We start from the raw sequence: 13,737 nt of genomic DNA on the forward strand, positions 1-13,737 counted from the left end.
GTCAGGAGTAGGATCCCAGTGCCCGTGCTCTCTCTGTGCCCCATGCTTCCTTCTCATACCTCCGGGATGTCCAAGGCATAAATGGCTCAGAGGGATAAGTGAGAATTCAGGCAGCGCCAAAGGGCCCAGGGGATGGGAGCAGAGAGCTGGGGCAGGGGGAACTCACCATTCAGCAGCCAAGTGATCCGGGGCACTGGGGTCCCCCGTACGGAGCACTGCAGCACAAAATCCTGGCCCTCAATGACAGTGCAGTCCTTCAGGACACTGGAGAAGCAGGGGGCCACCTCCATCACAGCAAGCCCTGTGAGGGAAAAGGACAGGTCAGCTCAGATCACAGCTTGCCCGCTCTGGTGATACCTGCAGTCACCCCAGCCTCCCAGGCATGCCTCACTGTCCTGGACACCTGGGTACCCTCGGCAGCCTGCCTTTGCCTTATCTCTCTTCACGCTTAAGAAACAGGCAGCACCAGTGATGTAGAGACCTGGAGCCTGAAGCAGAGTCACCCACAGGGGCTTTTTCACAGTCACAAAACACCCTAGCCGTGGGGTGCTTAGAACCTGGACCTGCCTTCTGTCTTCTGTGACCTAGGTGCCTCCTGTTTTGCCTTGGCTTTTGCTGCCCTCGAGCCTCCAGAGAGCTCCTTCCTGCTTGTTGGTCCTACTCTACTTTCTAGTGTCTCTTATCTTCTTTAATATGTCCCATCAGTGATTATACAATCTTGCGAATATCTTTTTACTTGTATAAGCCACAGGCTCGCAGGTGAGGACATTTCAATTTTAAATTATTACAATGATTTTTTTCCAATTCCAGAACTGAATCATAGGACTCACATGTGCTCCAGTTTTCTAAGCACAGTTTGAACCCCATTCTAGGTCAAGGGCTCAGAGCTGCCGGGGACCTGGGAATATGCAGTAACGATGCCCTTGTGTGGTTTGAACGCACATTCTGGTTGAGAACTGCTGAGCTGAACTTTCCAAAAGCCTTCTACATCAGTGAATTAGGGGACATTTTCTAGTTTGGGGACCTTAATTGAGAGCAATAGGGATAATCTCTTCTATGACAACCAGAACATGCTGTACATGTGTCAAGGTGGCTGATAGCTGAGAAAAGGTGGAACTGGATTTGGTGCTTAGAAGATATATCACTGGTGCTTTTCAAGAGCCTATTCAATACAGAGAGGAGAGGAAATGTCATATTATACCGCAGGGGTTTATGGGCAAGAAAGCTAATAAGATTTGAGGGCCTACTATGTGCCAGGTACTTTTCCAGATGTGATTGTGACAATGCTATGAGGTTGTTCTCTTGAGTTCATTTTATAGACGAGGTTACTAATTTCCCATAGTTGAACTCGATGCTGAAGCCAAGTTTTACAGCCAGCTCTGACTGTACAGCTGCACTTTCTCCTCCAGATCCTAGGGGAGGGTAGGCGATGGGAGGGCAGCGTCAAGACAGAGTGATGGTGTACCTGGACAGGCCTGGCACTGAGGAAGGGTCAGACAGATCACCCGGAGGGTGTGGGGAGGCACCCTCTCCATCCCTTCCCTTGGCCAGTGTTGAACTCCCTCATTAGAGAAGTGCCTTTGGGAGTTACCAAAAAGGATATAGGCTTTCACGCCAGGTCAGTTTGGGTTAGAAATACGCTCTCTTTTACAAGGCACGTGAACTTGGACAAGTCATTTAACCTTACTAAAGATCAGTATTCTCATCTAGAAAATGGGTATGATTTTCTTGTAAGATTGTTGGGGTAACTAAATGAAACAATTCAGGTAGAGCATTTAGCACAAAACCCAGCATAGCACATCCTCAGTGAGTGTTAGCTGTTATTATCAAGTAGAAGCTGTGCACAGAGACTCTACTTGCGGCAAATATAGCCTAGGGATGAAAGAGAGTGGAGGGATAGAGTAGGAGCTCAAGGGGCTCTCAAGCGGAAGGAAGATTTTCTTTCCTTTTTCAGCACAGGGACAACTAGAGCATGCTTGTAGGGAAAAAAAGAGGTCTCTCAATAAGGGAAGGGGAAAGATTGAAGAAGTGGTGGGAGAGTAAATCATTGTTAGATCAGATCCTTGTGAAGATGGGAAGGGACAGAAAGAGAAGTCTTGGGAAGGGAAACAGACAGGTATTCTGTAGTACAGGAAAACAGAAAGAGAGACGTATGTAGGAGGAGCTAAAAGAACACCCATCAGATGACCTGCTTCATGGTAAACTCATCTGCTAAGAATTAGCTAGGATGTTTAGGAACTGGAGAAGTTTTAGAAAAGCGAGTGTCTTCATCAAGAAGATAGGATGTGGAATGGCAAAGTAAAGACCTCTGAAGATCTACTCCTCCATAAAAGCAACAACAATACTGGCAAAAAGAGTCAAAAGCAATGGTTTCAGAATGCCAGAAATTAACCACAGGCTTGCAACATTCTGAGGAGCATTCAATAAAAACAAACAAACATCCAGGAGTGGTGGCTCACATCTTTAATCTCAGCACTTTGGGAGGCCAAGGCAGAAGCATTGCTTGAGCCACAAGTTTGAAACCAGCCTGAGAAACATAGCAAGACTCTTGTCTCTACCAAAAAAATAAAATTAAAATATGAGCCAGGAATGATGGCATGTGCCTGTAGTCTCACTTAGTAGGCTGAGGCAGGAGGATTGCTTGAGCCCAAGAGTTTGAGGCTGTAGCAAGCTATGATCACGCCACTGCACTCCAGTCTGGGTGACAGAGCAAGACTCTGTCTCTAAAAAGTAAAAACAATAAACAACAACAAAAAAACCTAAACAACAATACCCTGCCCCTCCACCCTCCCAAACAACAAACAACAACAACAACAACAACAAAACATAGCTGAATCTTGGTAAGAACAGCAAGCTATGTGCTTTTTCACTCTTGTGCCCCTTGCCCCAGCTCTGGGGTAACTCTGAAAACTAACAGTACCTATGGTACTTGTGAAAATCAGCCACTTAGCAAGGGGCAGGATGGGTTCAGAGCTCCTGAAAAACCCCATCCGTAAGAGAATGGTCACTATTTGCCCTGTCTGGCAGCTCCTTCAACAATTCCATTTTCAGGGTTGTCTTTATTTAACCCGACTCAAAGTTTACTCTGTGTGGATGGCCCTGTCTCCAGGATGTTTGTTAAAATCAATCAGTAGCAATTGTTTAATACTACAGCTACTTGAGACAGCAATATCACTCAGGGCTAACAAGAGTCTGATCAAAAGACTTAAAAGGAAAAACTGGGGAATGAGATGTCCAGGACTTTGAAAAGCTCTGACAGATTCCTGAGAACTGAGAAGCCCACATGGATGTGCAGGGCTGTGAGCCTGCCCAGGAAAGATGTAAGAAGGCCCTACTGTCTCACCTCTGGCTGACTCGGAGCTTTGGTGCAAGCAGAAAGTAAAGGCTAAAGCAGAGCTGTAAACTGCTGGCCGGAGCACTGAAGATGGGCGTAACACACACCGAGAGCCCCTTGGCAAAGGCTGGGAAAAGTATTAGTTCAAGGCATTTAAGGAACTCTCCATCCAATCAATTAGCTGATCACTAAACTAACTAAGCAGGGACTTCCATGGCCACACATGACAAATAATCCAGCCTTTACAGAATGGGAGAGGATTATTGTAAATCATATCTGGTAAATGACTTGTATCCAGAATACATAAAGAACCCTTGCAACTCAACAATAAAAAAGTAAATGATGCAATTAAAACATGGGTAAAGTACCTGAATAGGCATTTCTCCGAAGGAGATATAAAAATGTCCAATAAGTATATGAAATGATGCTCAAAATCACTAGTCATCAGGGAAATGCAAATCAAAATTGCAGTCAGGCTGGGTGTGGTAGCTCATGCCTGTAAACCCAGCACTTTAGGAGGCAAAAGTGGGAGGACTGTTTCAGCAAGGAGTTGAAGTCCAGCCTGGGCAACATAGTGAGACCTTTTATCTACAAAAATAAACAAAATTGGGGGTGGAGCCAAGATGGCCGAATAGGAACAGCTCCAGTCTACAGCTCCCAGCCTGAGCGACACAGAAGACGGGTGATTTCTGCATTTCTGTTTGAGGTACCGGTTTCATCTCACTAGGGAGTGCCAAAGAGTGGGTGCAGGACAGTCAGTGAAGCGCACTGTGTGCAAGCAGAAGCAGGGCGAGGCATTGCCTCACTCGGGAAGCACAAGGGGTCAGGGAGTTCCCTTTCCTAGTCAAAGAAAGGGGTAACAGACGGCACCTGGAAAATCGGGTCACTCCCACCCTAATACTGTGCTTTTCCAACGGGCCTGGAAAACGGCACACTAGGAGATTGTGTCCTGCACCTGGCTCGGAGGGTCCTATGCCCACGGAGTCTTGCTGATTGCTAGCACAGCAGTCTGAGATCAAGCTGCAAGGCGGCAGCGAGGCTGGGGGAGGGGCGCCCACCATTGACCAGGCTTGTTTAGGTAAACAAAGCAGCCAGGAAGCTCGAACTGGGTGGAGCCCACCACAGCTCAAGGAGGCCTGCCTGCCTTTATAGGCTCCACCTCTGGGGGCAGAGCACAGACAAACAAAAATTCAGCAGGAACCTCTGCAGACTTAAATGTCCCTGTCTGACTGACAGCTTTGAAGAGAGTAGTGGTTCTCCCAGCATGCAGCTGGAGATATGAGAACAGACAGACTGCCTCCTAAAGTGGGTCCCTCACCCCTGAGCAGCCTAGCTGGGAGGCACCCCCCAGTAGGGACAGACAGACACCTCACTCGGCCGGGTACTCCTCTGAGACAAAACTTCCAGAGGAACCATCAAACAGCTGAATTTGTGGTCTCAGGAAAATCCGCTGTTCTGCAGCCACCGCTGCTGACACCCAGCCAAACAGGGTCTGGAGTGGACCTCTAGTAAACTCCAACAGATCTGCAGCTGAGGGTCCTGTCTGGTAGAAGGAAAACTAACAAACAGAAAGGACCTCCACACCAAAAACCCAGCTGTACATCACCATCATCAAAGACCAAAAGTAGATAAAACCACAAAGATGGGGAAAAAACAGAGCAGAAAAACTGGAAACTCTAAAAAGAAGAGCACCTCTCCTCCTCCAAAGGAACGCAGTTCCTCACCAGCAACGGAATAAAGCTGGACGGAGGATGACTTTGACGAGTTGAGAGAAGAAGGCTTCAGATGATCAAACTACTCCGAGCTATGGGAGGAAATTCAAAACAATAGCAAAGAAGTTAAAAACTTTGAAAAAAAAATAGAAGAATGGATAACTAGAATAACCGATGGAGAGAAGGGCTTAAAGGAGCTGATGGAGCTGAAAGCCAAGTATCGAGAACTACGCGAAGATTGCAGAAGCCTTGGTAGCAGATGCGATCAACTGGAAGAAAGGGTATCGCTGATGGAAGATGAAATGAATGAAATGAAGCGAGAAGGGAAGTTTAGAGAAAAAAGAATAAAAAGAAATGAACAAAGCCGCCAAGAAATTTCGGACTATGCGAAAAGACCAAACCTACGTCTGATTGGTGTACCTGAAAATGACGGGGAGAATGGAACCAAGTTGGAAAACACTCTGCAAGATATTATCCAGGAGAACTTCCCCAATCTAGCAAGGCAGGCCAACATTCAGATTCAGGAAATACAGAGAACGCCACAAAGATACTCCTCGACAAGAGCAACTCCAAGACACATAATTGTCAGATTCACCAAAGTTGAAATGAAGGAAAAAATGTTAAGGGCAGCCAGAGAGAAAGGTCGGGTTACCCACAAAGGGAAGCCCATCAGACTAACAGCGGATCTCTCGGCAGAAACTCTACAAGCCAGAAGAGAGTGGGGGCCGATATTCAACATTCTTAAAGAAAAGAATTTTCAACCCAGAATTTCATATCCAGCCAAACTAAGTGAAGGAGAAATAAAATACTTTACAGACAAGCAAATGCTGAGTGATTTTGTCACCACCAGGCCTGCCCTAAAAGAGCTCCTGAAGGAAGCACTAAACATGGAAAGGAACAACCGGTACCAGCCACTACAAAAAAATGCCAAATTGTAAAGACCATCGAGGCTAGGAAGAAACTGCATCAACTAACGAGCAAAATAACCAACTAACATCATAATGACAGGATAAGATTCACATATAACAATATTAACTTTAAATGTAAATGGGCTAAATGCTCCAATTAAAAGACACAGACTGGCAAACTGGATAAGGAGTCAGGACCCACCAGTGTGCTGTATTCAGGAAATCCAACTCACGTGCAGAGACACACATAGACTCACAATAAAGGGATGGAGGAAGATCTATCAAGCAAATGGAAAACAAAAAAAGGCAGGGGTTGCAATCCTAGTCTCTGATAAAATAGACTTAAACCAACAAAGATCAAAAGAGACAAAGAAGGCCATTACATAATGGTAAAGGGATCAATTCAACAAGAAGAGCTAACTATCCTAAATATATATGCACCCAACACAGGAGCACCCAGATTCATAAAGCAAGTCCTGAGTGACCTACAAAGGGACTTAAACTCCCACACAATAATAATGGGAGATTTTAACACCTCACTGTCAACATTAGGCAGATCAATGACACAGAAAGTTAACAAGGATATCCAGGAATTGAACTCAGCTCTGCACAAAGTGGACCTAATAGACATCTACAGAACTCTCCACCCCAAATCAACAGAGTATACATTTTTTCAGCACCACACCACACCTATTGCAAAATTGACCACATAGTTGGAAGTAAAGCTCTCCTCAGCAAATGTAAAAGAACAGAAATTATAACAAACTGTCTCTCAGACCACAGTGCAATCAAACTAGAACTCAGGATTAAGAAACTCACTCAGAACCGCTCAACTACATGGAAACTGAACATCCTGCTCCTGAATGACTATTGGGTACATAATGAAATGAAGGCAGAAATAAAGATGTTCTTTGAAACCAACGAGAACAAAGACACAACATACCAGAATCTCTGGGACACGTTCAAAGCAGTGTGTAGAGGGAAATTTATAGCACTAAATGCCCACAAGAGAAAGCAGGAAAGATCCAAAATTGACACCCTAACATCACAATTAAAAGAACTAGAAAAGCAAGAGCAAACACATTCAAAAGCTAGCAGAAGGCTAGAAATAACTAAAATCAGAGCAGAACTGAAGGAAATAGAGACACAAAAAACCCTTCAAAAAATTAATGAATCCAGGAGCTGGTTTTTTGAAAAGATCAACAAAATTGATAGACCGCTAGCAAGACTAATAAAGAGGAAAAGAGAGAAGAATCAAATAGATGCAATAAAAAATGAAAAAGGGGATATCACCACCGATCCCACAGAAATACAATCTACCATCAGAGAATACTACAAACACCTCTATGCAAATAAACTAGAAAATCTAGAAGAAATGGATAAATTCCTCAACAAATACACTCTCCCAAGACTAAACCAGGAATAAGTTGAATCTCTGAATAGACCAATAACAGGTTCTGAAATTGTGGCAATAATCAACAGCTTACCAACCAAAAAGAGTCCAGGACCTGATGGATTCACAGCCGAATTCTACCAGAGGTACAAGGAGGAACTGGTACCATTCCTTCTGAAACTATTCCGACCGATAGAAAAAGAGGGAATCCTCCCTAACACATTTTATGAAGCCAGCATCATCCTGATACCAAAGCCTGGCAGAGACATAACCAAAAAAGAGAATTTCAGACCAATATCCTTGATGAACATTGATGCAAAAATCCTCAATAAAATACTGGCAAACCGAATCCAGCAGCACGTCAAAAAGCTTATACACCATGATCAAGTGGGCTTCATCCCTGGGATGCAAGGCTGGTTCAACATATGCAAATCAATAAATGTCATCCAGCATATAAACAGAACCAAAGACAAAAACCACATGATTATCTCAATAGATGCAGAAAAGGCCTTTGACAAAATTCAACAACGCTTCATGCTAAAAACTCTCAATAAATTAGGTATTGATGGGACGTATCTCAAAATAATAAGAGCTATCTATGACAAACCCACAGCCAATATCATACTGAATGGGCAAAAACTGGAAGCATTCCCTCTGAAAACGGGCACAAGACAGGGATGCCCTCTCTCACCACTACTATTCAACATAGTGTTGGAAGTTCTTGCCAGAGCAATCAGGCAGGAGAAGGAAATAAAGGGTATTCAATTAGGAAAAGAGGAACTCAAATTGTCCCTGTTTGCAGATGACATGATTGTATATCTAGAAAACCCCATTGTCTCAGCCCAAAATCTCCTTAAGCTGATTAGCAACTTCAGCAAAGTCTCAGGATACAAAATCAATGTACAAAAATCACAAGCATTCTTGTACACCAATCACAGACAAACAGAGAGCCAAATCATGAGTGAACTCCCATTCACAATTTCTTCAAAGAGAATAAAATACCTAGGAATCCAACTTACAAGGGATGTAAAGGACCTCTTCAAGGAGAACTACAAACCACTGCTCAATGAAATAAAAGAGGATACAAACAAATGGAAGAACATTCCATGCTCATGGGTTGGAAGAATCAATATCGTGAAAATGGCCAAACTGCCCAAGGTAATTTATAGATTCAATGCCATCCCCATCAAGCTACCAATGACTTTCTTCACAGAATTGGAAAAAACTACTTTAAAGTTCATATGGAACCAAAAAAGAGCCCGCATCACCAAGTCACTCCTAAGCCAAAAGAACAAAGCTGGAGGCATCACGCTACCTGACTTCAAACTATACTACAAGGCTACAGTAACCAAAACAGTATGGTACTGGTACCACAACAGAGACATAGATCAATGGAACAGAACAGAGCCCTCAGAAATGATGCCGCATATCTACAACTATCTGATCTTTGACAAACCTGACAAAAACAAGAAATGGGGAAAGGATTCCCTATTTAATAAATGGTGCTGGGAAAACTGGCTAGCCATATGTAGAAAGCTGAAACTGGATCCCTTCCTTACACCTTATACAAAAATTAATTCAAGATGGATTAAAGACTTAAATGTTAGACCTAAAACCATTAAAATCCTACAAGAAAACCTAGGCAATACCATTCAGGACATAGGCGTGGGCAAGGACTTCATGTCTAAAACACCAAAAGCAACGGCAACAAAAGCCAAAATTGACAAATGGGATCTCATTAAACTAAAGAGCTTCTGCACAGCAAAAGAAACTACCATCAGAGTGAACAGGCAACCTACAGAATGGGAGAAAATTTTTGCAACCTACTCATCTGACAAAGGGCTAATATCCAGAATCTACAATGAACTCAGACAAATTTACAAGAAAAAAACAAACAACCCTATCAAAAAGTGGGCAAAGGACATGAACAGACACTTCTCAAAAGAAGACATTTATGCAGCCAAAAAACACATGAAGAAATGCTCATCATCACTGGCCATCAGAGAAATGCAAATCAAAACCACAGTGAGATAACATCTCACACCAGTTAGAATGGCCATCATTAAAAAAACAGGAAACAACAGGTGCTGGAGAGGATGTGGAGAAATAGGAACACTTTTACACTGTTGGTGGGACTGTAGACTAGTTCAACCATTGTGGAAGTCAGTGTGGCGATTCCTCAGGGATCTAGAACTAGAAATACCATTTGACCCAGCCATCCCAGTACTGGGTATATACCCAAAGGACTATAAATCATGCTGCTATAAAGACACATGCACACGTATGTTTATTGCGGCACTATTCACAATAGCAAAGACTTGGAACCAACCCAAATGTCCAACAACGATAGACTGGATTAAGAAAATGTGGCACATATACACCATGGAATACTATGCAGCCATAAAAAATGATGAGTTCATGTCCTTTGTAGGGACATGGATGAAACTGGAAAACATCATTCTCAGTAAACTATCGCAAGGACTAAAAACCAAACACCGCGTGTTCTCACTCATAGGTGGGAACTGAACAATGAGAACTCATGGACACAGGAAGGGGAACATCACACTCCGGGGACTGTTGTGGGTTGGGGGGAGGGGGGAGGGACAGCATTAGGAGATATACCTAATGCTAAATGACGAGTTAATGGGTGCAGCAGAACAATATGGCACATGGATACATATGTAAGAAACCTGCACATTGTGCACATGTACCCTAAAACCTAAAGTATAATAATAAAAATAAATAAATAAATAAACAAAATTATCTGGGTATGGTGGCATATGCCTGTGGTCCCAGCTACCCAGTTGGCTGAGGTGGGAAGGATCACTTGAGGCTGGGATGTTGAGGCTGCAATGAGCTATTATCATGCCACTGCACTCCAGCCTGGGCAACACAGTGAGACCCTGTTTCAAAAAAAAAAAAATCATAGTCAGATGATTGCGAATGGCTATAAAGAAAAAATAGAAAACAGGCTGAGTGCAGTGGCTCATGCCTATAATCCCAGTGCTTTGGGAGGTTGAAGTGGGAGGATCACTCAAGTCTAAGGGTTTGAGACCAGCCTGGGCAACATAGTCAGACTCCCATCTCTATAAATAATAAAAAAAATTAGCCGAGTGTGGTGGCAAGCACCTTTAGTCCCACCTACTCAGGAGGTGAGGCAGGAGGATTCCCTGAGCCCAGGAATTCAAGGTTACAGTGAGCTATTATCATGCCACTGCACTCTAGCCCCATCGACAAAGCAAGACCTCATTTTTTAAAAAAAAAGCAAGCAAGCAAGCAAGGAAGAAAATAACAAGTATTGGTGAGAATGTGGAAAAACTGCAACACTTGTACATTGCTAGAAGAATGTAAAATGGTGAAAAACAGTTTGTTAGTTCCTCAGAGGGTTAAATCCAGAATTACCTTATGACCCAACAATATATATGGTCTAACATCAAAATTGAAAACGGGTATTGAAAACAACCCATACATAAATGTGCATAGCAACACTTTTCACCATAGCTAAAAAGTAGAAACAACCACATGGACCTTAACTGATGCATGGATAAAAAAAACATGCTATATCCATATGATGCAATATGATTCAGCCACATGGCTGAATGAAGTACTAACACCTGCTACAACATCGATGAACCCTGAAAACATTAAGCTAAGAGAAAGAAGCCAGACACAAAAGGCCACATATTGAATGATTTCACTTAATATCAAATGTTCAGAAGAGGAAAACCCATAGAGACAAAAAATAGATTAGTGGCTGTCAGGGGTTGTGGGGATGGGAGAACAGGGAGTGATGGCTAATGGGTAGGATTCTTTTGGGAAGGGTAGTGAAAATGTTCTGAAATTAGATGATGGTGATGGCCACACAACTCTGTGAATATATTAAAAACCACTGAATTGTATACTTTAAAAGGGTGCTTTTTATGTTATGTGAATTATATCTCAATAAAGCTGTCACACAAAACACAGCAAGATAGGGAATCAACCTGAGATGTATTACCCCATGATGCGAACAGGCTAAAAATAGTCTTCTATGAGACTTAGATAAATTCACAGGAGAAGAAGCCACAGGAGAATCTAGGCCCTCTGGATACACCATTAACCTGTGGTGGACGTGACATCATATTTCTGTCCCCTGCGCAGGGATAGAGACCTGGCCTGGATGATGAAGCTTGATCTCCTAGACCTGTGAACTCTGCCTACAAGCACTCCCACCTGCACAGGGCATGGATAATATTTCTTGTAAAGGAATGCACGAGGATAGCAAAAATTCCAGTTAAACAATAGTTAAAATCCCAGTGAATCAATAGTATACAGTGAAAAGTAAGATGCCCCATTCCTTCCTGTGGACCCCCAGTTTCCCCTTCCTAGAGGGACTTGTGTGCTCTTCCAGAAATGATTTGTGCACACACAGGCATCTTTTGCATGTGTGTACACAGATCTTTTCTTCCTTTTACATATGAGCCTGTACTTTGCTCCTCTCCCTTCCTAGTGCATCTTGAACATGTTTTAGCATCAGTCTACAGGATGTTGTCTGGCATCCTACTATATGGATACATCATTAAGTCTTTTTTTCTTTTGGAAATGTGCATTTTGAAAATTTTCAAACACACACAAAAGTAGACAAAGCAGTGTAGTGAATTCCTATGTACCCATCTCTCAACTTTCATTTATATCAATATTATTTCATTGATACTCCTGCCAGTGCTCCCCAAACATGAATTATTTCTAAGTCAAACATAAAAAACCATATCATTTCACCAGTAAATAACTCAGGATATATCTCTCAAACAGATGAACTTATAAAAAAAAAAAGTAACAAGATCACCATCACATCTTAAAACACCACGAATTCCTTTATATTAAATCTTATCAGTGTCCAAATTCTCTTGATGTTCCCATAACTTTTTAAAGATTATCTCAGTCAGGATTGGCAGAAGATTATCAAAATTATTGTAATTGTTGATGTTACTATATACCTTCTAATATAAGTTTTCTATAGGCTGTGTTTTTTTTTTTTTTTTTTTGCTTGCAATTTGTACGTGGAAAAGAAATGGGTGAAAGTTATTTGTTCCACAGTTTCCAGCAGCCTGCAGTTTGCAGATTCTACTCTTGTGGTATTTGTTAATGCATTTCTCAAGGGTATGGCATGGGCCTAGGGCCTACATATGCATTTAGAGTAAGAGGGAAATTTTATAGAGATAGACAGGTACAAGAATATTTATCATAGGTATGTAATAATAGTGAAAAATGGAAACAATTTAATTATTCAACAAATAACAGCATACCTAAATTAGATACAGCCATGCCATGCAATATTATATGGGTACTAAAAGTCATGCTTTCCAAGAATTGTATAAAAAGATGTTAATATCACATGAGCAAATTAGGATGGAAAGCAGTATACAAATACCACAATGGTAAGTTTGTATAAAAAACATTAAAATATAATTTATTTCTGAGTCATAAGATTATATATTGTTTAAATTCCCCACAATGAACATGCATTACTTTTATAAACAGAGTACAATAAACGTAAAAGATGTGGGATCCCACATCATCTCACATTACTCTAAACCTGTATATTTAATGAACACTCAGTTCTCTGTGGTTACAAACGTGAGTCACGGCACTATTCAAACAGCTGAAGGACCTAGGAAAGGTAGCTGTCAGCTGGGCTGGGCGTGGGGCCATGCATGTTTATTTTGAGGTGATTCTGATGTGAACTCCTGATTATGAATCACTGGCCTAGAGCAACATACTTGGCCTTGGCATGTGATTGGGGGTGACATTTCTGTCGGGCTGTGCACCAAGGCAGGGGGTTATAGGAGATGAACCATCTGCAGAAGGTGAAGCACCCCATGAATGATTGTCCCACAGAGAATGCAGGGTGACCCGGAGAAGTGTACTCACTTTCCACTTGGAGGGTCCAGCTACAGGACACCTGGCCTTGGGCGTTGGAAGCAGTGCAGCTGTATGTCCCACTGTCCCTGGTCCGGGCTTTCAGCAGGCAGAGGTAATGGGAGCCAGCATCTTCATAAACCTCAATGCTGCCTTCCTGTCTCCTCACAGGGGTGCCTTCCAGGAACCAGGCCACTTCAGGCTTTGGAATCCCTGAAACTACAGGGCCAGGTGAAGAACATGAGTTCCCTATGCCCTGGAGAGCACCCCATGCTTGTGAGGTAGGTGGGGAAGGCCTGAGCTGGAGGAAAGGGCTCAGTTTGGTGTGGAGCTGCCCTCCCACCTCTGAGTCTGCTTCCTCACCCTCAACCACACTCCACAAGACGAAACCTCCTGAGAGAGTCAGGGGCCTTGAGGAGGATGAATACAGGGTGATGGGCTAGGTCTCCAGGTCGGCCAAAGCCAGGCAAGGGCAAGAAAGGGCGGAGGAGA

General features: G+C 42.9%; 1 protein-coding gene across 1 annotated transcript in view; it reads right to left on the reverse strand.

Moving 5' to 3' along the window:
• MYLK (myosin light chain kinase) overlaps nucleotides 1–13,737 on the reverse strand; it is a 279,682-nt gene that overhangs the window by 114,579 nt on the left and 151,366 nt on the right. Inside the window, exons 10-11 of the mRNA XM_055258971.2 lie at nucleotides 13,258–13,464; nucleotides 167–301 (exon numbers count right to left, since the gene is read on the reverse strand). Of these exons, the coding sequence (XP_055114946.2) occupies nucleotides 167–301; nucleotides 13,258–13,464 (342 nt within the window). The remainder of the gene's footprint in view (nucleotides 1–166; nucleotides 302–13,257; nucleotides 13,465–13,737) is intronic.

This window comes from Symphalangus syndactylus, chromosome 21 (genome assembly GCF_028878055.3).
Source record: "Symphalangus syndactylus isolate Jambi chromosome 21, NHGRI_mSymSyn1-v2.1_pri, whole genome shotgun sequence".
Classification (NCBI taxonomy): Eukaryota; Metazoa; Chordata; class Mammalia; order Primates; family Hylobatidae; genus Symphalangus; species Symphalangus syndactylus.